Raw genomic sequence first — 27984 nt, forward strand, 5'->3', positions numbered from 1 at the left:
TGTTTCACGACTGTATGTGTAAATCTTATGGAAAGCACCTGGTTTTTCTTTGAGACTTCCATGTGTCTCTTTTTTGGCTTCTTTTCCAGCCATGCCATGTATTTAGGAAGTCCTTAGGACTTGGTCCAAAAGTTTGATTGATTTTTACTTCTGCTTTACATAAAGTCACAGAATGTGGATTGTGTGACAAGTTGCAAACTCAGACGTGGCATTTGGTTTAATTTCAGATTCATGTGAATATTTGGAGTATCCAGATGCATGGTGTAAAAAAATCAGTAGGTACCTAAGTGTGTTTTTGAATAGCTAACTTCACAGGGAGCATTTTCAGGTTACCTTTTATTCTTTGGATGTAGTTCCATTCAGAGATAGCTCCTCAGGGATAACATCCACTGCACTAGAGGTATAGTGGAAACGTGTAACTTGTGCAGTACATTGTGGAAATTCATCCTTGATTTTGCACCATCAACCATTTTATTGCACCATGCAGGGAGTGGAGCTATGATCTTGCTTCTGTTATAGTCCTTCTTATCCCATTTAGGATAATTTGCATGTGCAATGATGTATAGAAAGTTTTACTTCAGCAAGAGGCCAGACCTTCTTGCTCTCTCCCTCCATAAACTTATGTTCAATCCAGTAACAATCAGGCCTCTTTTTTTCCCTGTGCAACACTTAGTCCAAAAGAGAAACAAGATCATTTCTTATGGTAATGTTTGAAGGGAAGGAAAAATATTAAATAGCTCCTCAAAAGGTTAGTGATCTTTAGATTTACCTTGTCTGTTCTGCATGGAACAACTAGTTTCCAACTTGAGCAGACCAGATATAGGTATCCTACTAAACAAGGACTCAGACAAGGTAGTTTAAGTAGAAGCATTAAGAAGAGGGAAGAAATCAACAGAACGGAAATCCAAAGGTAAAGACTCCACTCTATAAACTGCCAGCTGAGTGCTTGGTGGGTGGGTACTTTCCTGACCTCTGCTTTGTGCACCTGGTCTCTTCATGGTGCAGAGGCAAAGAGACATTAATCCCTTGGGCTGACAGTATTTGAGTATGTCCTGTTCAATTTGCAGAAGCTGGACAAAAAGGAGAGTCACTTTACAGGTTAGTTTTTTGATACTCTAATACCCTAATAGCAACCTTTATTATTTATTACTATTAATCAGTCCATCTCTAGTTTCATTCTTTTCTCTGCTTCTGAACTGCTTCTTAGGTATTCTTAATATCATAACCTGGGAGTTGTTGTCTCTCATTTCCTATCCACGCCCCATGCACCAAAAAAAAAAAAACACTCTCCAACTTTTTTTTCTTGCCAAGAGAGAAAGAAAGCAATTACTTCTGTCTGACACAGAGCTAAGAGTTATCCTAATTTTTCAGTTTAGTCACTCAATCAAAGAAGCAATTATTTGCTCAGTGCTAATTACAAAATTCTTACTCGTATCTTTGCTTGAAAACTTTGTGGGCTTCAATTATCATTCTGTCTATGCAGCTCATCCCTATTGTGACTTGAAAAGCACTAAGGTTTTAGTTTGCATCCATGACAGAACAGGTTTTTATGAAAAACACGATCTAGCATTTATCACAAACGTGTTCAGAGGTTTGAGTTATTTTTGCTTATCAAATATAGAATAAGCTTTTGCACTTTTTCCTGTAGGCTTCTTTGCACAGTGAATTTTTAATTTATTTCCTACATGCATTATTAGGAAATTCAAACATATTTGGTGTAACCAAACTTTTGCCAATGTATCCATTGCTCTTTTCTCTGTAGTTAAGTATCTCTATAATGTACTAGTAATCATACAACGTATGTTAAAACAAAACTTATCTTTTTCTTCCATCACTGAAATGATTTCAGGTCAAGCGTAATGCAAGCTGTCAAGCAAACATAAAATTCAAGATCAGTGTGAACAGGAATAGAAATTGTTTGAAGTCATGAATGATTTAAGGATAATTATGTGCCAAAACTCAAAAATCAGAATACCTTCTATGCTAATGTCTTTCCCCCTCAGCAACATAGATGTTAAGCACTTGGGACATCTGCTAAATTAAAATGATGGTATTTAAATTCAGTTACAAAACAGGTATTTAAAATTTTCTCCCAACAGTATTTATATATTTCTTTCCCTTGGTTTAAACAGGACTCAAGCACCTTCGAGTAATATTCTATTCCCTTTGGAAAAAATAATCATTACAAAATTTCTCATCCATTAAAAAGACAGATAATGGAGATGAATTAACTTGTAATAAGTATCTGCTTTTTATTTCACTGATCTTCTGAACTTTGTTTCTTAGGCCTCCTTCGTCTCTGATGCAACAGAAGTGAGAGAATAGCATAACTATGCAGAATTTACTTCTTCTTGTTAATTTTATTTAAAAATGCTTTCAAAATGGTTTAAACAGGAGAATCATCCAGTAATGAGAACTGAGCACTCAGATTTTGGACATCTTCCTTTTATTCAGAGCTCCAGAAGTAGCTGTAAAAGTGCTTTTCAGACAGGGACATGTACACCTGAGCACATTTTAACATTCAGGGAGACAAGAAATACCCAGGCTTTTGGGGATGTGCATGTAAAATGAAGGGTTCACTCCTGCAAGATGCTGAGTGAGTCAACAAAAGAAATTAAACAGATGACAGGGTCCCATGGAAATTGTTTAGTGATCTGCTCCACCAGCTGAAAATACTTTCACTGTTTGTAGTATTAAGGATAACTTCCTTTTGGATTATGGGTTATTTAAGACACATTTACTCATACTGTTGTTTCCCCTCATTTTGCACTGCATCAGTAGTAATCATTTTATGACATCAGTTACCATACAACAATTTGTCATTTTTGTTGTCATTTCCCCCAGTGCCTGGATAGAGCAGAATGAGGGGAGAGAACAGGCTTTGAATTAGTATTATTCTAAAAAACCTAGGCTTATCTGTTGTGCTTAAAGTTTATTGTATTTGAAGTGTCAGAAATATAAGTAAGAAGTGGGTTTATAATCCAAATTTTAAGCAGTCTGAGTATTTCTAAACTTCCATGAATGCTGGAAATTTGGGGAAAAAATGAGTCTCAGGAAAGAGCTTCATAGAAATGTGATGTTTGATGCAAGTTTTTACTTGTTTGAGAAATTCTAAATTTTGTTTAAAAATTTGAGCACTTGATTTTTTTTTTCAGTTTATGCAATATTTTAAAATCTGTTGTGAGAGTTTTTGTTTTGATTTCTTTTAAATAAATGAAGGTAGAGACTACTTTCAAATACGATATCAGCTTTCCTATGAATACTCAATGTTGATGGGTCAGACCAAAAGTCTATTTAGCTCTCCATCATCTACTTTACAACATTTCATAGCAGAGATTTTAACGAAGAAATTATAAAAACAGAGCAACACCTTCCTTCTGTAACTTTGTCTTCCTCAAAGCAAGGCTTTTGACACGGTTTCAGCAAGGCTTTTGACACGGTTTCCCATAGGATCCTACTGGACAAAATGTCCACCATACAGCTAAATAAAAACATCATACGATGGGTGAGCAATTGGCTAACGGGCAGGGCCCAAAGGGTTATGGTAAATGGGGCTGCGTCAGGCTGGCGGGCGGTCACCAGTGGGGTCCCTCAAGGCTCCATTTTAGGGCTGGTACTTTTCAATATTTTTATAAACGATCTGGATGTAGGAATAGAAGGTATTTTGAGCAAGTTTGCTGATGACACCAAACTTGGAGGAGTTGTGAACTCTGTTGAGGGTGGAAAGGCCTTGCAGAGGGATCTGGATAGGTTGGAGAGCTGGGCGATCACCAACCGCATGAAGTTCAATAAGAGCAAGTGCCGGGTCCTGCACCTGGGACGGGGAAACCCCGGCTGCACGTACAGACTGGGCGATGAGACGCTGGAGAGCAGCCTAGAAGAGAGGGATCTGGGGGTCGTGGTAGACAGCAAGTTGAACATGAGCCAGCAGTGTGCCCTGGCAGCCAGGAGGGCCAACCGTGTCCTGGGGTGCATCAAGCACGGCATCGCTAGTAGGTCGAGGGAGGTGATTGTCCCGCTCTACTCTGCGCTGGTGCAGCCCCACCTCGAGTACTGTGTGCAGTTCTGGGCACCACAGTATAAAAAGGACATGAAACTGTTGGAGAGTGTGCAGAGGAGGGCTACGAAGATGGTGAAAGGCCTGGAGGGGAAGACGTACGAAGAACGGCCGAGGGCACTGGGCCTGTTCAGCCTGGAGAAGAGGAGGCTGAGGGGAGACCTCATTGCAGTCTACAACTTCCTCGTAAGGGGGTGTCGAGAGGCAGGAGACCTTTTCTCCATTAACACCAGCGACAGGACCCGCGGGAACGGGGTTAAGCTGAGGCAGGGGAAATTTAGGCTTGACATAAGGAGGGGGTTCTTCACAGAGAGGGTGGTTGCACACTGGAACAGGCTCCCCAGGGAAGTGGTCACTGCACCGAGCCTGTCTGAATTTAAGAAGAGATTGGACTGTGCACTTAGTCACATGGTCTGAACTTTTGGCTAGACCTGTGCGGTGTCAAGAGTTGGACTTGATGATCCTTAAGGGTCCCTTCCAACTCAGGATATTCTATGATTCTATGATTCTATGAAAGGAACAAGGTAGAGAACAAATCTTTGACTTGAATGGCCTCTGATGTATTTTTTTCCATTACTTTGTCTAATTATCCTTTGAGTCCTGGTACACTAGTGTACTGGGCACTCTGAGGCAACACAATTTAAAATTTAAGTGGGCATTATATGAAAAGTCACATCTTTTTATTTGTTTCAAGTTTACTGCTTGATAATTTCATTTGATAACCCCCTTCCTGCACTATAAAAAGCAGTGAATAACTGTTTCCTATTCACCTTCTCAATGCCTATCACATTTTCATTTGCCTTTTATTATATTCTTCCCACAGCTCTCCCTTTTCAGGCTATAGAGTCATTATGCACATAAACTTTGCATATTTAACTTTGCTTCAGGTGAAACCCCTCTGATATCTGCTGTTTATGTTAGAACATAAAACTGACAGTCAGTGTTATGCACTATTGTTACTAGGATGCAATGATTTTAATAGAAATGAGAAAACCTGTAGGGTTCTTTTTTCCCCCCAAATTTTCAAGAACAAAGTATACAAAAAACAAAAATGTTCATTTAAAAGTAATTGTATGCTGAAATTTTTGGTTTCTATCTTTATGATTTCGTATCATAAAAGCATGACAAGTCACCCCTGTAGGGGGTTAAATAAGGATGAATACTACTAACTGAGGCTCTCTTCCTCAGGTTTTTCCATGATTAAAATACAAACTCAAAAATACATTGGGGCAGTAGTACCTCAAGGGCAGAGTTATTTGTCAGTGTGGTGGGGTTCTGCTATCCTGTAGAAGTGCTCATACAGCCTGCCAAAAAGATAAGTATTTACACATGCTAAACACTTCTTTTTCACAAATTAATTGCAAGGTTGCCACAGTCTTCTTAGAAAGTCTGAGTGTATAATCCTGGATGGCTGTGATATCATCTTGTGCTTCCCTCATTATCAAAAATGGTTGTAACGTTTAAGGAAAATATTTGAGAAACATATTTGAGAAAAGCAAATAGAAACAATGGAATAACCTCACAAATTTGATGTTCACATTGGAAGTGGTCTTGGTGCTTTCCAAAGCAAGCTAAGTAGTTTATGGAAAAAACATACAAACAAACAAAAACACTAAATCCTTATTCCACATCACACTGCCCTGCAGCCTACATTCAGCATTCAATTTTTAGGAGATAAGATAGCAGAATTTTCTTTTAAATGAAACTTGGAAACCGTGGGGCTCAGTCTTGTCTTCACAGCATACCCCTGCATGGGAGGACACGGCGAGTTGTTTTGAGCTCTCTACGGGAAGCACTTTGTTTTCAGCAGCTTGGGAGGAAGGGATGGAGGGAAAGGGCAAGCGCTTGGCTGGATTGGCAGAGCAGCCACCTTCAAAAACAGTACAGAGAGAGGTCAGCTGTATACTTCCAGCTGGCCCAACCAGCACAGTGCCTGAGATGTGTGCTTGGAGAGGAGCGTGAGTCATTACAGAGCAGGTGTAGTTCCTGAGTCAGTCTAAACTCTCACCTCAGCCGAAATGCGTCTGGGGCTCTGTTCCTGTTTTCCAACTGGGTAGCAGATTGTGCAAGTTTGCATTAGACAGGCATAATAAATGCCAACTGTTAAAATGGGTAGTTCTTGCAAGGCCTTGGACTCCAAAACATTTGTTTTATCACAAAAAGAGAGACAACTGTGTGAGATTAATCACAGATTGTGCAAAACTGACAGCCAGCGTCCTTACTGTATGGATACAGTTGCATGCTGTGTGAAGGAAAAGACAATGTAGTATATTTTCACTTTGGTATGTCAGACTATATAGTAAAATAGTAAATATATTTATATATATATATATCCCAAAGAGCACATGTTAAAATGCCCTAGTGTTAACTACAAGCTGATAGTAGAAATGGACTTCATATTCTTGCAGTGGGATCTGGTATCTCGTGAAGAGCTGTAGAAGTCATTGGCATTTCGTTTGTGATCAAGGGGAGGGCCAATAGTCAACCCTGACAAACAAAATAAACTCAACAGTGACACTGAAGGACAGAGACATGTATTCAGATGAGGCTATTTCAGTTAATGAATTTCAATATATGCCAAGTGATCTACAAGTCTTCCAGTATACAGAGCACTGAGTATTTATTCTTTTTCCTCTTTCAATTACCTCTGTTAATATGTACTAATATTTGCACTGGATCTATGTCGCATTAAAGGGGTGTAGCTGATTAACCGTTACGGGCCCGGTTGGATTCAGAGTACTGAACCAGTCGGACATTCACCAAAACTGGGGGTCCGTTCGGACATTCACCAAAAACTGGTTAGATTCAGAACACTGAACTATCACGGATAACCACCCTCACCCTAGTTGCATTAATGAGAGCTATCACAATGCAATCAAGTATGGTTTATTACAGCAACAGATAATCAGGTTCTTTTGGATTGCCGGTGATAGTGACTATCTGCAAAAGCAAGCTAGTATGCATGAAATACACAGGTGTTATAGGTGTTACAGATGTTATACAGGTGTTGTAGGTGTTACAGATGTTACAGGTGTTACAGGTGCGCAGCCTAGAAATAAACGCGTTAAAAGGATCAAAGACTCTATAGAGATTTACAAGCAAATATTCAGATCTCACCCAAAGGCGTCCCAATGGGGGGGGAAGAGAGGCTCAGCCCGTCGACTGATCCCAGGAGTCAGGAGGTCCTAAGGATGTTGTATGTCCTCGGGATGGTATCTCCCCTGACGATGGTATCTTCCCTAACATCCCCTCTCTCTTGGGCCAATTTATATTATTTTCTATCTTTTAGGTGGAGCTTGAGTGGCTCTAGTCAAGCATATCTTAGTTATGATTGGTGTAAAGTTTTCCCGTCTCCGTTTAAAGTAATAGGCTCCGAGAAATTCAGAGCGCATGCTCAGTGAGGGGTGGTCGCACCTTGGAGGCGGGTAGCTTTTGGGATGGAGGTGTGTTTTGGTATTATAATGATATTATAATGAGCAAAAAGTACACTAGGGTACAGCATTTGTCAAAACATGACAGGTCTTTGGCTTAGGGTGGCAAAAAGTGCAGCTTTGTGCACAAGAACAATCGAGGCCCCACCTGATTACAGAGCCTAGCCGTGGTGTCTCCACTCCACTCTACGCTCCGTGGTGTTCCTTAGAACTAGCACACCAAGTTTCCCCAGCGCGATAGCATCTAAGGTTGGGAGCCTAGGGAATGCTCAGATAATGCAGTTATGCCCTACCCTGAAAGCCTCTTCAATGCTGTACCTTTTCCTTAAAAGTGTGAATGTTAGTTTTATTTTCCTAGTTACTTCAGGCATTTACACCACAATCTATTGTGCTGAAATGAAAAAGAGGCTGAATCATCCAAAGTTAAGGTAGTTTTAGGGAACCTATATTGTATCCAAAGGGAAACTTGGCCAGCAAGCCAAAACATTTGCTTCACCAAGTAGAAAACCAATTTAAAGCAAATCCTGTATTGGAATGTTTTCATTGAAGCTGATGATGTGGCTGACAGAAGCAAAAGGCAATATATGACTCAGTTCTCTGCAGGGAACTTCTAAAGTCTAGAAGAAAACATCACATTTATCCCTGTTTCATTAAAAGGGATAGGAGGAGTTAAACATCTTGTAAGTACAGATAGCATAAGAAAGGGAGACTTTGGTGGTACTTTGAGCTCTGCTTCAGATTCCTGCTGTGATTCAGCAAATCTTTTAAAAGACTCAGAAATAATGACCAAAGCTGTCATTTAGTCCACTTACTGGACATGTTCCAAATACCTTTCCTTCTGGGTCAGTATCTTCTCTTTTAAATATATCTAATTATACATCTCACAGCATTATTATGATCCTGTTAATGACAGTAAATCAGGCTGAACTTTTTAGAAGGGATACATCAAGAAAGTGTAGCACTATTGTTATGGCTGCTGCTACAACACTGAAAATTACACTGTCTGTAGTGCTGGCAGTGTGACAACTCAGTCTAAATAAATCCGACAAAATGCTAAAAGCTTTATTCTTCACAACAGTGTCTTTAGACTCACATCAGTGAGCAAGATATTGTTGTAGCAACTTACAGAGGACCATCCTGAAAGAAGACCCCCTGCTAACTACATGGTAGAAGAAAATGATACCAAGTCGAGCCACTGCTATACATCAGAGATGATGCAATCTAGCAGCAAAATCTTAGATACTCGTTTTGTTGATTCTTTTTGCCTTTGCTTAAATAAATAAATAAGCCAAAAGTATGTTCTTGAAGACAAGAGAAGCTGGTTTTCTGAAAGGGACACAAAGAGATTTTTATATGATCCCATTTTCTGAGGCATGCACAGCCTTGCAGGTAAATTCCATCTGTCCCTGGATTGAGACAACTTGCCTGAGAGATTCTTTCAAATGCACTTTCAAACTCTGCTGACATAAATGTTGTTGGAGTAACAGTAGCTAAGCAGAGTGCCAGGCATACTCAGAGAAACTGGCTTGGCCAATATAGAATAAAATATTCGTGTTCCTATTGGAAGCTTTTCCAGAAGATTCCTCGAGAAGGGTGTGAGGAAGGTTTCTTGCCCATATTTCTTCTTCAAGGCAATTTATTCATTGTGAAGATTCCTTTGTGGCATAACTATAGAAATCAACCTATCATTATTCAGGTTAACATTAGTCAAATATAGCCTAATTCTGAGGCCAGGGGATTTGTTTGTATTTACCAAAAGAGTTAATTCTATTAGCTCCATTTAATCATTCTACGTTTCTGAAGAGATCAAGGAGTTTAATTATCTAAGGCAAATATAAGCTCCTAAGTGCGTCCTAAATATTTTATATCATATCTTTGCTGTGAGAGATGGTTTCATAAATAACTTGTCCCTAGATACCTGACTTGTGCAAGTTCCTTGTATAGGAAGACAGCCAGTTATTACACTATGGCTAGGAGTAATACTGACAAGCTCCTCCTCACAGGGATATTTTTTCTTCTGTTGTGAATGCGTAGCTCTGATAGTGTCTTTTGCTGTCATTTGCTCCTAGATGTCATACTCAAGAACTTATTAGACTTTATTTGGGCTGAATACTCTCAACGAGAAGATGCCTTCTCTCCACCAACATGTATTTTGATATTGTGTATTGTTTCGGTATTTTCTAGTCAACACCTACAGATATTATACAAAGATTGGCGACATTACTCGCTACCCTGGGCAAATAGTTGCTGGAGATTAGCAAATTGCAACCAAATTTACACAGCATCATAATTGGATCAGAGGTATAGTTTTGCACTTACTGTATTAAGTTAGCCTTCTGTTACAGACAAGTCAAGCAGAATGTAATACGCATATCCTTAGGTCTCAAAACACCCATCCATCCTGGAGGCTCTGCTTTTCATTGCAAACTACTTGGGAGACAGGGGCTTTTTAAAAAATAGTATGCTTTTGTGTTTGGAGCATTTTCTTTTTATCACCCCAAACCATATGTACAATGTTGTTGCTTTTATGACCAAAAAAGTACTGAAATAGCTAGTGAGCAAGGGTAATCAGAGAGCTCTAAAGCAAAGAAACTTACTGGGACCTCTTGATCTAAGCAGGATGACTTCTGTTACACAATCACAACATTGTCAAAGGTTTAATTTCTGCTGGATTAGCCATAGAGCAAGGGATTTCACTTTGTGTAAGACAAAATTATATTTCCATGCAAGTCAATAAGAGGCACAGATTTCATGCAACTCACCTTGCAGCCTTTCAACAGTTAAGCAAAACTACAGTGCTTCGAGGGAATGAGTCTGTCTAAACTGATACCCTTCATTTTCTCTCCCAGATCATCTGCTCCTTGGACACAGGGAAGAAAGGCAGCATTTGACACTTTCCTTTTTCTTTTTTTTTCCAGATACAGAAGAGTAAAAATATATATAAAAAAAAAGAGACTGCAAATTTCTTTCATCATTTTAGCTGAGCTTCTTCATTCCTGTTCTCCTCCTCCTTCCGCAAAGACCAGTTTCTGAGGAAGGCGTTAAACAACTTCCAAAACACTCCTCCCACTGGCTACTTCACAGCTAATGACTCCGGGTTCTAGGGTGGGGGCCTTGTTTTGGGGGGTCAGATTTATTTTTGTTTGTTTGTTTATATATGTGTGCATTTTTTGTTGTTTTGGGGAGATTTTTTTCTTTAAAAGAAAAAAAAAATCTGGTGATTTCCTGATGCAAATGGTTCCATTTTCTGGACAAGTGGAGCTCATAGATGAGTCATCTTTGAAAAATAGTACTGCCCTTTGCTATGTCTCAGCTTGTGAAACCAACATTAGGATGATGCAAAAGAATTTCAAACAAATGAAAACTTCCCTTTTACTCTTTTTCTTTCCCCCCAAGAGTTTTTTTTTCCAATTTCTGGTAGACAGAATTTGACATCAGTTTTACCCTTGTCTTAGAAGATTTTACGTGTAAGAATGGTTAATTTGTAGAGTCAATCTACCATTTGTTAAGATTTGATGTTATTCATGGATGATACAATGATAAGCAAAATATTGTTGCTTCTAAACAGCAGGCAGACTCACTCAAGCCTTGATTTTATTGTGTTTTTGCAGTTAGTAAAATGAAAGAAATAATCAATGAAAGTGATATTCCCTTAGGGCAAATTTTGTTGTCAGGCTCTGACAGTATGTACTAATGTACTGCTTGATGTGCCTGCTTTGACTTGAGATTACAGATAATGCGCTGTTTCCCACATTTGTTCATTGGCTGTCAGTGACCACACTTTGTCTGGCCTGAAGATCTAAGAGAAGAAGGGCAGTAGGGAATCACACAGATCAATTCTTACTTTCATCTCAGTATGATATTTCTTCCATCACTGACTGAATGGACAGGACAAAGGAAGGAAAAGCATGGCTGTAGAAGTACGGACAAACAAAAACAAAATGAGAAAATGTGTCCTAAATACACTGCTGGAGTCAGTGAATCACTGTCTCACCCAGTGAAGTTAGACATATGGACAGGAGCCATCATTTTAGCCCACTTTAGAGAAAAAATGTTAAAAAACTCACTCAGGCCTTGATTCAGGAGGGTATATTTTTATGAGAAATGTGTAATATATGTAAGTAAGTGCTTTTCTGGATTGGAATCTTAGTAAGGATCCAGTTAATTGTGAGTAATTTTATCTGTCCATGTGGAAATCAAGACACACATGCAATCACATACATAACTTCTTTTCACTCAGGATATGGTCTTGCTGTGTTAGTCATGTATGTATTCTGCAATGAATCAGACTGCTGTCATGGCTTTTTGCTATGTGGAGAACATGCAAAACATTGGCTTAGGAAGGCCACACTTTGGTGTTTCCTTTTCATATTCAAAAGCACAGGACTTCACCACCAGCCTATATTAGAGCTTGAACCTCTGTTCCTGCTTAAAATGCGCATGTACAGGGACAAGCTTCACATAACACTAGCAAAAATCACAGCAGTCAGCTCAGCGTAAGTCTGCATCTAAACATGAATACCTTCTCACTCAGGAGTGTTTGTATTTGGGGTTTTAATTATCGAGGCTAGAGACATTTTGGGTTCTTTTATTGGACACCAGAGTTTGATCAAAGCCAGAGGCTTAGATTAGGTTCATGCTGTGAAAAGGTTGCACTTAAATCACATGTTTTCAGAAGGCAGATCGACAAAAATAACTCTAACAGTTCTTAGATCTCACCATTGGCATCACTCTACCAGCTCATTTGAATAAAATAAATATAAAGGCACATAGTGTTTCCAGTATTGAGCTCCTGCTTCAGTGGTAGCCCTGTATGCCTTCCAGGGTAGATTTTGTGAAAAAAGAAGGGGTGCTATTAGGTGGTACCGAGCACCCCAGTCAGCACTGAGCACGCTCCGTGCCGTGTGACAGGGAGAGGGCTGTGCCACCACACAGCACTGTCCCACCTCCTCTTTCCCCCCACCATCAGCATTCATCCCCTGGTTAAGTTCGGTAGACTATGACTTCCAGCCTGGACCAGGCTCTGTGAAGGGACATCACTGATGAAATATCAATAATGCAGAATGAAATACTGCAGCAATGACTCAGTCCCAGCTTTATCAGACTCCTCCCTGAAGTCAGGGAGAACATATTGTGACCGAGAGTTTGGTCAGAGGTGCAGAATGATTTAGTCAATACTTTCTAAGTTAGCTTTACCTAACATACTGTGACTAAAGATGCCTTAGTCGTGCATAGTAGAATAATTTTTAAAATAAATCTAAATATTTTTCTTCATCTGCTTCTGTTTTGTTTCTTTCTGGGACTAACTTCTTTCAGATAGCAAAGCAAGACTGCTTAATTCACAGCTGGTCAGTTCTTGTTCCTTATGAATTGGCACAAAGGTATGAGGTCAAGCTGGAAAATATTTTTCCTGGATTGCCAGGGTTATTTGCCACTGGACGGAGCTAATAAGGGAAGTGGCAGATGTACTGCTGCTCAGGGACTGCAGATCAGAATTGGATGCCAATCTAGAAAAGATGCTATAGTCAGAGAGAGAAGTTACTGATCTCAGCACACAGGTGTGCAGTAAAATGTTTTGCAATATACAGTTAGCCAGTCACAGCTAGCTTTAACATTTTCCTGCTCTTTTAAATTCTTCCGAATTTGGTACAGCAATTATTAGCATTTTTTAGATTTTTTTTTTTTTTTTTTTTAATTGTCACTTAAAAAATCCCCATGAAGTCTCTTCTATTAGCTTGGAAATATACAAAGTGAAAGTGAAATCTAGGAACTGAGATCCTACAAAGACACTAGGCCAGATGAAAGTATCTCATGGAGTCCCATCCCAGATCACACCTACATTACCATACCCAGACCCCCCCTGCCTCCCTGGAACACTCTGCAGCATTGTGCTCGTGCATTGGGAGCCAAGGAATGGTATGTTTAGACACCTCCCAGTTAAACTAGAGATCAGCCACTGTGCAATTGTGTAAAAAATAATAAAAGTGAAAAGAAAAAATACAGAACTGCTTTCTCTTATTTTATTCCATGAAAGAAAAAAAGAAGGAAAAAAAAGAGAGAGAGGAAAACAATTAGGTCTTTATCTGCTAATGTCATGGGCTATGTTTATAAAGAGTGAGAAAGGATTTCTGTTGTTGCATCCTTACCTAATTTTTGCCTGGAAGAATAGAAATTATGTTTTTCGATGCCTTCCTTTTAGATGCCTCAGTTAGACTATACAATTAATGAATAACACAGAAATGTTGCAAATATAGGACCTGTACTGCTGGCCCCAGGCTGAAAACCTACAAAATTATTTGGGAGGTCCTACTGGTAGGCACCAAGCATCCTGGTGTCAGAGTGCATCTAACGAGCTGGGAAGCTGTGTGATAAAGATGGCATGCTTCCACCTCTGTGTGGGGGTGGTTGGTGCTCTTGGAAAATTCTTCCCTGCTGGAAGGGTACCAGGCATCTTTTATATCCCCAAAACTGTTGTGTAATATTAGAGGGTGAATCCAGACACTTCTCCCCATTAAGACAAGCAGGATACCATTGCAGGTAGCCTTGTCGGTGTTTCCTTCTTTAACTGGCACTGGTGTTTGGGGAATTAGCACGTATTTGATTCATGGTGATGTAGTAGTGCTTGAACTCCTGGACACACTATAATTAAATAAACAAACAAAAAAGTGTTATTCCTTTAAAAAAAAAAAAAAAATCTATTATACTGTTCATTATTTATGTAGCTCAAAGGGTAGCAGTTGTCTGTTCTGCATTCAATCAGTGATTTGAACTGTTGGTTTGCATGACAAACATGCAAGAATTGTTCACCTTTGTGGAAGAAGGGATTTGTTTGCCTATGACACACTCTCTCAAAATCCGTTAACTAGCTTTCCTTACAAACTATGGTCAGATTTTTGTGTTTCCTTATAAAAAGATGATGGATATCACCATTTTTTTCCCATTTTAGAGAAGCAAGATAGATGCCAGATGCCAACTTATTTTTATTTTTATTTTTTTCCTGGTGTCAAAATAAATGGCAGATGAAAAAAAAATATATGTATATATTTTCTATTGTAGATTTAATGTGTTTCAGCGTAGTCAATCTAAGCAGCCTGATGCTTGTCTAAAAGTGCAATCTTCTGTATAGCTTTGGCGGGTATATGTATACACTACATATTAGTGCAGTAGGAGGTTTAGCAGCAGAATGAATCTGGACTTTGAGAGCCTGGTTCCTGATGGGTGAATGAAAGAGGCAAATTCCATTTGTCTCAAAGTTGCTTTTTTCAAACAGAATTTTTGTGATTGGAGAGAACCTTTCCAAAATGTGGTTGATTATGACAGAGAAAAATGGTATGTGGTGGCATTTTTACAAACTACCACTTGAATATGCAAATGTTTGCTTATGTACATACAAAGTCTTACAAGCTAAGTCTGGAAGAAAAAAATATTTCAGACAACGTTGGTTGTAGTGCTGTGCAAAGCTGCTTTATTATCAGAAGTTTCATGAGCTTGCCTAGCTGAAGGCAACAAGAAGCACTTTCATTGTTAGTCCTTGCAAATTCTGCAATGGGTCTGTTATTTAATTAAAAAGCATAGTAATCCATTCAAATTGGAAATGATGGAAACTGACAACACTTTTGTAGCCTCAACTAGAATTAACAAGCCCATCTCTATGAATTCAGGAGATAGTCTTAAACATTTCTTATTGGCTCCTTTCTCCTCCCAGTTTATTCTACAATATTGAAACTCATCCTGATGATCTATACCATATGTTAGCCATTTATGCTCAGCAAATGACAGCATAATCAAGTGCTTCTCTTTTACTCTCTTTTAATCCATCACCTCACACAATAATTAAAAACCACAGAACCATTGCTTTTGCATGTGCTGGACCAGTGCTGATCTATCTCAGAAGTGATGTCTGAGCATCAGCACTCAAAAACAGGAATGCCCTCACTGAGGATGAGAGCAAGCCCTGATGACACAGCCTCTGTGCAAATTGCTGCGTGGATCTGGCCAGGCAGAAGGGAGGGAAGAATGCTTTCACATTTTAAGGTGCATATTCTGCTCCCTCTGAAGTGGGTGCAGAGCTCTATCCCACTTGTGCCACCTGCAGCATGAGCAGGTCTACTCCTATCTCAGTTTAGTGACAGATGTGTGTCCTAACATGGTGGTCTCCCTACTTCCATGGGCACAGAGGTTTTGTAATCCTGGCCAACCCGATTTTGGATTACTGATCACAGATCTGATTACTGTGCTCAAAGTAAGAGCATAGCTGATGACTGCTGCTGATGCCACCATTTTCTATTAAAAAGAAACATGGGTCAGGCACTTCCATTTGTTGAGCCTGCCCTCTCTTTGTTTCAATGTCCCTTTTTCACCATGAACAAGCACGGACAGTTCTCACCTGTGCCCAGGCAGGACTGTGACACGTTATCAGCCAGCTATGTCTGGCTTCAAGGCACCAGCTCTCTCTGTTCTGGTGACTTGATCACAGAGTAGAAAGAAACAGAGCCACTTCACATCAGCTGGCTCACGACTTGAATCACGGCTTCCCAGTCCAGAGCTCAGTTTTAGCAGAGTTACACTAATACTTAAGCACACCACAGCACTCATAGCACTCACAAGCCTCACAGCATACTCTTAGCATTTTGTATTCTTTTGATTTCTTCCAAGTGCATATGTGTCAACTGCTGTGTACTTGTCATAACCCCAGATTTAGAAGCTATCCAGTGGTAGGAGGAATATATGTATCCCATTGTCTCTGCTGGTGGTTGTAGGAGTGCATCTATTAAACAAAACTACTTACGGCCATTGGGGTTTTCTAGTGATAAAACCTAGCTGTAGAATGACAGAATGAGCATTTTCCTTTTCTTCTTGCTTGGATGATATTTTTATACAATTTTATATGCAATTTTTTAAAATATTTGCTATTTTTATTGAAGAGTTCTGGTTGGGGTTTTACCAGCCCTTCTGGTTGTCTACAGGCCCAGATTCTAACAGAAATATTTTCCTTCCCTTTTCTCCTCTCCCTTCTTCTCTGATAGACAAAAGCCATTGCATTTGCAACATCAGCTTAGAGCAAAATAACACCTAGGGCCTGATCACTCTTTTAGTTGCACTGAAATCAAAGGAAGCTGCATGCAGAGTACTGCCAGCCCCACTGCAGCATCTGGGGCCAAAAACTAAACAACCAAGACTTGTACAGCTCGTTAAAAGCAGGGCGGTTCTGTGTAAAGCCATTGCATCGAGGTAGTGCTGTCTTCCTTTGCTGTGGTAGGAGTTGCTTCCACCACAAAAAGATGATATCTCTCTCTTTGCTATTGTGATGCTACTTCTCGCAGCCATGTGAATGAGTAGGCACTTTCATCAAAGGCATCCTCAGCACACTGGCTGCCTTCAGCAGGGAGGAAGAGTGACCATTATGGCTTATCTGTGACAGTAGATTTCACTGCTCTGTGGTTAGAAATTCAGTGACAGGTCCTAAATAAAGTTAAGAATAATCAAACGTATTGGTAGGAGGGATAAGTGGAAATTAACCAAATTCAAGGATCTTGGTCTAGTAAAATAACCTTTTCTCAGCTGCAGGGAATTCTATATATGAAGCTGAACATAAACTTTAGAGTGTGTTTGTATTAGCAGAAATGATAATGGAGATACCTTTCTTCAATGGAACTACAATGAAAAATAGACACCTGTTCTCTAACATTTTTCAAGGAAGAAAGAGGCAGGTTGTTATGCTATTTTGCACCAGGGTATGGAAAACAGGTAATTACCTTCCATGCCCAAAGTAAAACTCAATACTAGTTTTCTCCTGGGACTGGGAGGGTTGGGTAATGAAAAAACCTATTTGGTTTGATAAGATTCACAAGGGAAAAAAAATGCAAAACTGAAATGAATCATGTCATGTAATGCAAGTATTCTCAAATGTTCTGAGAATAATTTTAAACAATATATATTTATTGTTAGTTCCTTATTTGAAAGAGGAGGCTTGTGGTCTCTTAAATGTATAAAGCATTTTTCAACATTCCAATTTTTCTGTAACTGAGTCCATATATGTTCATCCTGTTACCAAATAAAAACAATGAGGTCTCCACTCCATTTGAATTAAAGTTGCAGAAGGGTTCATTTTGTTCTGGTGCTTTCTACATATGGTCCAGGCATGACACTTGCCATTTGCTTTCCAGCATCCAGCTCCCCGTAGAGTAATAGTAATAATTAACTTTTTTTTCTAAGGATAGTGGGAACATTGCTTGGACTTCATCCATTGTTCACCACAACTCTCTGTGAGGAGGAGTTAATGGCATTACCTCATTTCTAAACACATTCTCAAACCTGTACATGTTTGAAGATTACATGTGTCATCCTCACTGCTCCCCCTTTCTCCAGGTGGCAATGTCCTCTGTCTGTCATAAACCTTGATTTTAGTCTTCCTTCTTGCACTGCCAGTGTCTGCATATCAATATACGGCATGTTCCTGAAATCAGAGATGCCGTGGGAGCATGTACTCATTCCCACCAGCTTTTCACTGGTTTCAAAACTAAATGTTACCTTATATTCTGAGACCAAATAACATCTCAGATGCTCATCCTCAAAAAAGGTTATGTTCTCATTTTGGCTTTCTTACTTTCCCAAAATCCAGCTTTTAAAGATGGGAGATTTTTCTTTCAAATTCAAAGTGCATTTATAAATTGGCAGCAAACACTGTTGACATCTTTGGTTGTGTTTGTGTTTTATCATTTAAATGGAGGGAAAAGCACATTATTCAATGATTCATATAACTGCCTCATGAAATTAATCACAAGTGAAGATGTCAATTTTGCATGTAGATCGGTAGAGCCTGTTACAGCATTACATTGACTCTGCTTATGTTCGAACGCAAAGATATTTCAGGTCTCCAGGTCTCTCGTGAGAAGATTGAAGTCATAACATAAAAGCATCTCAATCAACAACACACCTCATTCATGCCGACTGTGATTTTTAATTTTCTGTGCCACTTGGAACACGTGTATCTATCCCAGAGGGCTGGTGTCCCATGTTCTGGTATTATTTACAAACTTCCTTTCACAGCATTTCAACTATGTCTATGCATGCTGTCTTTTACAAAGTGTCTTATGGCACAGGTAGACTTGGCTTATGACACAGACAGACTTGGAAGCACCTGTGAACTAATAATGAATAGAATTTTCCCATATCACTGCTGTTTTTCTATTTGATCTTTTCCATAAAAAAAAAGAAATAATCATGATAAACAGTGGCAGAAACTAAGCCATTCTCTCCAAGAAAGTTGTGACATTCACAGACATTTAGTACAAGCCTGAAAGGCTTCATGCATTCCCCTTTACCTGAAACTCCAGCTTTAATTATTCCTTTCCTCTCTGAAAGGTTCATTGGTATTAATTTCCTGAAGAATGTGCTCACCACTGTACCTGCTTATATTATGCCTTTACTGGCTTGGTTTGATTCTTAATTTACCCCCAGTTCTTCAAGTAGAGATGAATACAATTTCTGATAGATATTGAAGGTATTGATGTAGTCAACCATGGTCTTCAAATAAAAAAATCCAGCCTCTCACATAAGCATGAGGGAAGAAAAGATGGTTTGGAAAAGGCATCTTAAGTGACTCAACTCCGCTTGCAAATACAGTATTGGAGTCCTTTCTCTGGAGTGTATAGCCAGAGACAGAAATTTCTGGAGTCACTACCAACCAGTGGTTCCCAAAGCGATGCCAGCTACCTACTGAAGTGATACAGAAGCAAGGTAAGTGCTGTGTAACTGTCTTAAGAACCACCTTGGGCAATAAAATTGACCATTGCCAGTTCTGTGAGGACATGGAGATAGCTGAAGAGAAAGGTGTCTGAGAGGTGGTGATGGTTCATGGCTCCAAAGCCTTGGAAACCCACTATTGCTTAAGAATGTGAAACTTCCAGTATCAATAACTCAGGTATCTCCACCCAATCTCAGTAATCGATAAAAAGAATAAAGGTATGTTTGATATTGACTCTATATTGAAAGGTCTCCAAAAGTGAGCCTATTTGCCCTGTCTCACAAGTAAAGTAGCCTGGCTTAAAATCACTGAAAAGAAGTAGCAGAAAGAAGACAACAAACACCTCATGGTAGTGCCAGCACTACAAAAAGCATTTGTGTGGCTAGTGGGACTACTGTTCATCTATCTCTGCTGAAACTACTCTTTCTCTTTAAAGGTGCAATGCAACTTTCACCAGGCTCAGGTTCACCAGGCTCAGGTTCCTCAGCAAACCGTCTTACATTGCCAGGTCAGTTGGCAATAATAATAATTTGCTTTGGACAAAGGCATTGCAGTACATGATATGTGGGAGAAGGAATACTTTCATGTATCGCATTAAAAAGTTAAGTCCATTCACTGGGATTGAACAAATGAACTGTTGTTTTTAAGCTTCACTGCCTTTCATTTCTTTAAACAAATATCTTTTATTTTGTGGCTCGCAAAACTGTCCACAAACTGTCTTAATTCAATCAGGAAACTACATGTAATTTGGGCCTTTTTCACAATGACATGGGTGCTGACAAGAAAAATGAAGCTGTTTTCTGGAGCCAAGTGTAGCTTTTTTTGTGTGTGCCCTTCCTATCCCCCAGATCTTCCTGTTTTTATTTGGTTGGTTGGTTGGTTTTGGGTGGTCCTTTGGGGACCCAGGAGTTGGACTCTATGATACTTGTGGGTCCCTTCCATCTCGGATATTCTGTGATTCTATGGTTCTGTCTCTATTTCACCATGATAGACATTTTCTTATTCCCTTCCTCTTTGTCCCACACAACTGTCAGAAGAAAAGGAGGGGAACATGGAGTAGTTATAGAAGATAGTGGTTTAGTTTGAAAAAATTGTCAAGATATTATCTTGTCATGGGCATACAGAAAGGCATTCATGTATGCATTATTCACAGTCATTGGAAGAAAAGGTATATGTATAGGAAAACAACAAGAAATCACCAAGAAAGAAATAAAAATCTCAAGCAAAGTACTGCAAAAAGTTTTGCTGCAGATATTTTCATCAGCGACTGCTGTGCCAGCAGATGAGGTGTGGTGTGGCTCTATATATAGAGGCCCACATGCCATAGCATGTTTCTGTGCAGTGTCAGTTCTCCAAGCTGTTCATGGCATGATACTCTTTTGCGACCGCCACCTTGGCAGATTGTTTCCATCGGCACAGCTGCAGCCACCACGTGGGTACCAGTAAAGAGAAAAGCAGGCAGGAATGTGAGAGAGTTCAAAATATTGTTTTTCCTTAGTAAAACACTGCTCTGTGGAACATTCCCTTGTGTGAAAACAAAAAAGAAGACAATCATTGAAAGTAAAATTCAAACCACTGGTCAGCATGCTCACATGAAGACTCTACTTAACAAACCTGAGACAGTTTTAGATAGAAAGTACAGTCAGTACGTACCATAAATGTGTCCTCTTAACCTCTGTAGTATCTCATCATTGGCAGTGACCATCAACATTAGGTGCATGTATCTCATAGGGTCCCAGCACTGGTTAAATTCTTGTATCTATAGTCACAGGGAGGCTACTACTTTGAATGTTTTCACCCAGAATTTACTTGCAGATGGCATTTAGAGGTCTTGTTCTTTAGATACCTATACATATTTTTTGGAAGAAAAAATACCTTTATTTATTTTTTTTTTTTTTAAAGGAAAAATTGTAGAATAAACATTCTTGTCACACTCCAGCCATAACTTGCAGGCAATGTAGACAGATCTAATTTCAAAACAAGTTCCCTTTTTATACATTTTGACATATTTGCATTGGTCTGTGTTCAATTTTAATGAGCAATGTTTACGTATTATTTTTCATCCATTTTTGCCAGTGTCATTACCACTTTTAATCAATCAACTCATTAATGACTACCTGCAAACAACAAATCCTGCATTCCATGTTATGTGTAACGTTTGTTCTCACCCTCCAGACCACCATTGTAATAGGAAGGTAGCAAATATAATGCAGAAGAGAGGGTTTTGCCATAAGCTACCAGGTATAGTCCCTTGTTTATTACTGACTTGCTCGCTGACCTTGCTTAAATGGTTCTTGTGTGCCCCAGTTTACTCATCTGTTATTTAAGGATATTGTTTACTCCCCTTTAAAACTATCAGATCTAGGGATCTGTTAACTGGCCAACAGAAAACCAGCAGTAGGGGAATCCTGTAAGAGAGGGGAGCAATTAACCCAGCAACATCTCTTTTTTTGCTAAAGGACACTTTGTGGATTTGTTGCCAGTTCTGCCTTACTTCCAGTAGCAACATTCACTGTGACAACCTCGCATTGAATTATGTAAAGGTGCCTCCTGGCTGGCACTTGTGGAAATGACGAGCTGTGTTTTGACTCTCTCTTTGTTAAAGATTTCCCACCTCATTGTATGTTTTGGCATTGATCAGGGACCCAGTGGGTTTTCTCCATTTGGCTGTTGAACGCTGATGTCTTCCTACGTGTGCCCTGTTACTGTGGCTTACACCGCAAACTGTTTACTCTAGTACAGTATGCAAATCAGCCCTTCCTATGCAGCTACTTAAAATACGGGTTGGGAGTAGATAATAGTGCCATATTTTCTATTTATGTAGCCCAGTGATGCATTTTGTTTACAGCCATTATGGTGCTGGTTTGTTTATGCCCTATATGATCACATTTCAGGCGGGTTGCTTTTGCTGGAGGCAGCCACTAATTAATGTGTAGTTAAGAAACAGTCTGCTGTAAATACACACAAAATTTTCAATTTGAGAAAATGTTACTGTTCTTTCTGTGAATCTCATGCAGTGACATGAGAAAGAATGTGAGCTTTATTTTGTTGGGTTTAGTCACTTCTGAAGAAGCGAAGCTGACAAGAGCAGGCAACATATGCACGTGAGCCCATTACCTCTGCCAGCCAGTCACTCACTCCTGATGATCACTAACCTTTTAATCTATGCCTTGCTGATTTGAAGTGAGCAGGAGGAAGAAACCTCCAAGAGGTCACAAAGCTGGGGAAGGTTTATGAGCCTAAGCAGCTGTGTATAGGAGGGAGCCCTGGCAGCGCTCCCACAGGGCTTGACTACTCGTGAAACCAGAGAAAGCCCTGGCTGCCATCTGTTCCTGTCTTACCAGAAGTCTCTCAGGCCTGCAGGCTGTACTCTTTTGCAGTGTACCCTGACTAGAGATTAGGTATTTGAAGGTCAACTTTTTCTCCCTTTTTTCTACATATTTCACACCCTCTCTAGAACTGCCAATTTTTATATATACGTATGCTTTATATATCTATATACATACGTATATAGATATAGATGTATGTATCTTTGATAACAGGACAAGTGGGAAAGCTGCGAAGTAGGAATTCTTTATTTAATTTGAATCTTTGATGCATTCATTTGGCTACAGAGCTGCAGAAAATTGATGCATTACAGAAACTTCAGAGCATGAATATGTGAGTTAAAGACCCTGTTAAAGGCTGGTTTTATTCACTGAAACCTTTTAAAGAGAAGAAAAGTCTGACATTGTCATTGCGGCATTTTATTTCAGCATGGAGGAGAGAAAGAAGTTCCAATTTTAAAAGTCACATTTTCATAGTAACAGTTTTAGCGGTCACATTTTTTTTTTTTCTGCAGTAATAGGGACCTGAGAAGTGTTACTGTCTGGTAGGTATAGAAGCCTGGGAAAACAATTTTATTTGTTCTGCTTCTTGTGCAATTTCTGTTAATAGATGAGTGTAAAAGAAGAAAACTGGTAGGGTTCCTTCCCGACGTTTCTCTTCTGAGTACAGAGAAAACTAATATAGCAGATGATAGCCACCAACACAGTTTTCTACAAGCTATGTCACATCTTCATATTCCTGAAAGTTGGATCTCGTGCAATATTATGGAGCAGGAACTTACAGTGTTCAGGTTGTCACATAAGGCTAGGTGTTAATGTATGAGATGGCTGGACTTGGAGAAAAGTATAATATGCATTCAGTCAGTAGATTAAAAAGCATACCTGGACAGAAGAATCTCATCCTTAGCTACTAAACCCTCAGCTATTGCCATGGTGACTCCCCAAGAAGTAGCTGTCTTCAGACTCTTAACTTGAGGTGTCTCATTGGAGAAAACAATGAATTTTGTATGAGCAGACAGATTTTTTTAACACTCCTAGGAGACTGATTCTCCCCAGGTTTAGAACATTTCTTGAGTGTTTGTGTGTCTTTAATGAAATACAGTTGTGGTTCTCTTGCTTCTTTGTCCTGGAGACTCTCCTCTACTTACAGCAGAAAACCTCCTTTGTTGGGAAAGAAGCCAAAAGAATAAGCCCTCTTGAGCATACTCTTTTGATATAGCAGCAGAACACTGAGTTAGGAACATAAGTATCCCCAGCTTTCTGAGTCATCTCATAGTAAAAATGCCTGATGAAATAATTCCCTTACTTCACTGGTGAATTATTTAACTAAATAAGTAAATCACCTTTATCACCTTTACTAATTATAACAGCCTTTCATGTGTCCTGTAGCCCTTCTGCTACGATTTTCTTTATCCTGCCTGCGTAGTGTTTGAAGGCAAAAGTTGCCATAGTTCTTGCAGGGGGATGAGAGGTGAGGTTGAAATGGCAGAAGGTCTGAATTCAGGATGTCCTCGGAGGCCACTAACTGCAGATGATTTGGCAAGGGAACGTGTTACTGCCTTGTCCATGTTATGCCACAGGCTGTTAGTGCTTGCCTGTCTGGAGAAGAGTAAAAAGACCACTGTCTGGACCAAGCTGTGTTCCAGACGCTTTCCACCCCAGAGCCTCTGCGAAGCCACAGTGTCCCCTCATAAGATGAGTACAGCTATGAGAGACAGCAATGCCTCATTCCTCATCCTCATCCAGACTCACTGGTATTGCTTTGCAGAGCCTCCTCCAGTACCTGTGCTGTCAAGTGAATCATGCACGTGTCACTGCTGGACCTCCTTCCTTGCAAAGGTGGTGAGCCATGGTTGCGTGCTCCTGTAGAGGTGGCAGTAGGGATCTGCCACCAGCCTGGGGAAAGATGTGAAAGCTGAGTAGCCTGTATGGGTTTTCTCCCTTCCGGTTTCCTGCTTTCGTTCCCCTCAGCTTTTCCTCTCCCTCTGGTATTAAGTATCAGCACAGAGCACTCAAACCCCTTTTGGAACTGTGGCTGTTCAGCTGACTGTGTTCTGATTTTTTATCAGAATCAAATTGTTCCCCAGCAGGTGTTCTGAGTAAAAATTGTGCTATTCACTCAGTGAATGTAATGAAGACATTAAAGAAAATGACATTTCAATGTCTTTTTTTTTTTTTTTTTTGAAGGGATGTGCTTTTTGAATGAATAGAAATGTTTGTATCTGATGTAAACTGCTTGAAAAGGAAAAGAAAAGGATATCAGCGTTTTGCCTAGTCTTGTTTTGTTTTCTGATCAGAGTGGAATTACTGTGTAATAACAAGAGTGTTTGGTGCTATAACAACTTTTGATAGAAATACTCAAGGTGATGATACCTTATTTTGTCAGTTACATCAATAATAATTTCCTTCCCACTGCAACAAGGCCAAAACTACTGCAGATCAGTACAATCTGAAACAGAAATTGAATTTCCAGGAGACTGAGTGGAACCAAGAAACTTCCAGCTAAAATTTTGAGTATAGTATATAATAATTCCTGCAGACTACAGTGCAGGACTTAAATTCAAGCTGAGATGTGAAATGCCCGTCATGCTCAGTCAACAGAGGGCAGACTCCTCAGTAAGCTATTTTCTTATGTTCATCTTCTCCATGAAACTGAAACTCTTGTCATTGTCTACACTGTTAATTCAAGGACTCCCCCTCAAAGTGGGTTTTGATGCCAGTTGACCTCACCCAGGGAGTGCGTTGCATATTTTAGTGTCAATTTGAAATGCAGAACTTGGGGCAGTATTTGGTACCCCTGTGTTTTTTTGATTCATGGCTTAGACTGTGGCAAATTTATTCACCTGCCCTTCTGTATATGTGCCACCACTTCCAAATGAGTCTCTCACACATTAGCTATGGCTGCTTATGGGAGCTTCCATCACTGTTTGTACAAAAGTATAGCTTCTGGTGTAGTGCCTCAAGCTATTAATCTATCTAGAGCTGCATGGATTGTAGTAGGTTGCTTTTGTGTTACATACAGGGAAAAAAGGGATGGTGAAATGGACATTTTTGTCCCTTCACATAAACATTTGTACAAGGTAAATTTTTCTCTGAAACCTGTTAGCTGGTCTGCTGTAAATGTGTTTGCAAGTATCTTCAAATTCTGCCTCACTTTGACTCTGAATTTGTAGTTAAACCTAAGGTGAATCATACCCAACATATAATGTTTCAACAAAAACTTAGAAGCAATAGTGAGCATTATGCTCCCTTCTGCTTAGCAGACCTCCTTGAAAATATAGTCGTCATTTAAAAGTATGTGTGTCCCTCAGGAAGGGCATAGGGTGGTACAAGGATGGCAGTCCTTCATTGTAGTGTTGCAAGCAGAATAAGGTAAGTATTTCTCATTTTTATTCCCATTTTACTAGGAGAAATGGTACAGTCTGGGTCAGATGAGAAGTCAGTGAGAAATCTGGGAACAGATCTCTGGAGTCTTAAGAGAATCTTCTCCTCAGCACCATCTACCTCAGGTCAATAAAGCCCAAAGAAATTAAATATTATGGATTCCCTTTATCAGCTTTTGTACAAGGATGATAAATGGCACTGTCAGTATCCTGGTTAAACCACTTGTACTTATTAGCTAAGTCATCTCTTTTGGCAACAACTCCAGTGAAATTCCAGTTAAAAATCAACATTCTCCCATGCTGAGCAATGGAAAATCCAATAACAGTTTGGCTGAATCCATGCTGAGTACAGAAAATGGAATGAATCTGGAAAATGGATGTGCCTCAAAGAACAGTAACTCACCTAATGGATATTTTGAAGCTTTTAATGAATGTCAGTCTAGTTTAGTTGAGAACAGAAAAGAATAAGACTATGCAGAAATCTGGATGTGTTTTTCTAAGGTTTATGAAGTTTTTTATTTTCCAAGACATTTTAGAGTATGATTAATCACTCAAAGAGTTTAACAAGATGAGACTGTGACTGTGTGCTAGCATTTGATGTTAGTTCACACAGGGGAATCTTTTTCTCTTCTTAGGATACATGCTGAGAGCAATGACTTTTCTTTAAAGTGCTTATCATACTAATTATCATGTTATTACTTCATTATTTTGCAACTAATGACTAAGCATAAGACAAACACATTTTGGTCATAGTCATATATCATTTGTTTTTATTTTGCCTGTGTAAAGATGTTGGAAAGCAAGATATAGATTCAAATAAACACAGTCAAAAAGCTGAGAATGGTCAGATTGATACAGGTCCATGTGTGACGTTCACAATGCCCTGTAGTTTACTGGAAAATCATACAAAACCTCTCAGTTCCACCTGTTTCTGAATTCTGGGAAACATGATATCAGTCCAGATTTATTGTCTTAAAATGATTTTGCTTGATAGTTTGCTGATAGTTTGAAAACAGTGAGGTGTTTAGCTGTGTACTTGTGGATAGGTAAATATAGAAGTTGCTTCTTCATTCAGACTTTTTGGTACTTTGATCTTCTGTCTAAACTGTTGTTTCTTAACCTCGAGGACATTCCTTGGGATTCACCTGGGCTGCTTTGGGTTTCTAGGATGTCTGAGTAAGGACATGATTTCAAGATCAGGTGTTCTGAAGTGTTTAATTGCCCAGATTTCTATTTTTCATCCTAGAGTTTTACATCCATATTTATAATACATATTTTCACATTTTATTATATCTTATTCCTGAACTTTCTTCTAACCAATTTTCTAGCCCCTCTATCTATCTAACCCAAAAGAGTCCTGGTTCACTGGCTGAGAAATCCTCCTTTACACAGACAGGATGTACTGAGGGGATGGATGCAGCTTTGAAGGAATTAATTTCTAGTCCACCAGTGAGTGAATGCTAAGCATGGTAACTATTTAACCATTGTTGTTCTTGCTTTGTCACTGCCAGCCATCAAACCACAGCTGCGTCACCTCAAGAGGCCCACTCACAGCTCAGGATCCAATTTCCCAGCCTTCCACAAGAAATCGGAGGAACATTCGGTGAGGTATAAGCTCCTTGACCAAAGGGGAAGGATGAAAAAAATCCAAAATATTTCCCAGAACTGGAATAGGAAATAGCAGAAGAGATGAAGAAGCATCTTCTGGAATTACATGCCTCTCAGGCTGGTGAAGGACATTGTGTCATCATTGCACAGGCCATACTGCATTGTACAGCAGCTATAATTCTAGATAAAAGCACGTGTATGATTTAAAAAATATAATGAGCATTTTTTTTAATGTTCTCAATAGCCTTCTTTATTATTGTAGCATACATTCACTTAGTACTAAAATATTAGTCTGTTACCCTAAAGTGTAATTGTATACCACTGTCTCCTGTCAAATTAAGGAAGCCAATGCTTTTGTAGATTCTTGGGTTCCCTATGGTGTTCCCAATGTGACCTTCTGCCTACCATAGGTAAGACTATAACTCCTATTTCA

The 27984-nt window shown here is 39.4% G+C and overlaps 1 protein-coding gene across 15 annotated transcripts in view; it reads left to right on the forward strand.

The window, feature by feature from the left end:
- Positions 1-27783, forward strand: part of PDE1C (phosphodiesterase 1C) — a 393933-nt gene extending 366150 nt beyond the window's left edge. For all 15 annotated transcript variants that reach the window (XM_072033271.1, XM_072033272.1, XM_072033273.1 and 12 more), the window contains 2 exons: positions 19671-19742; positions 27455-27783. In XM_072033271.1, the coding sequence (XP_071889372.1) occupies positions 19671-19742; positions 27455-27624 (242 nt within the window). In that variant the 3' untranslated portion in view covers positions 27625-27783. The remainder of the gene's footprint in view (positions 1-19670; positions 19743-27454) is intronic.
- The last annotated feature ends 201 nt before the right edge of the window (positions 27784-27984 follow it).

Source organism: Anas platyrhynchos, chromosome 2 (assembly GCF_047663525.1).
Source record: "Anas platyrhynchos isolate ZD024472 breed Pekin duck chromosome 2, IASCAAS_PekinDuck_T2T, whole genome shotgun sequence".
NCBI lineage: Eukaryota > Metazoa > Chordata > Aves > Anseriformes > Anatidae > Anas > Anas platyrhynchos.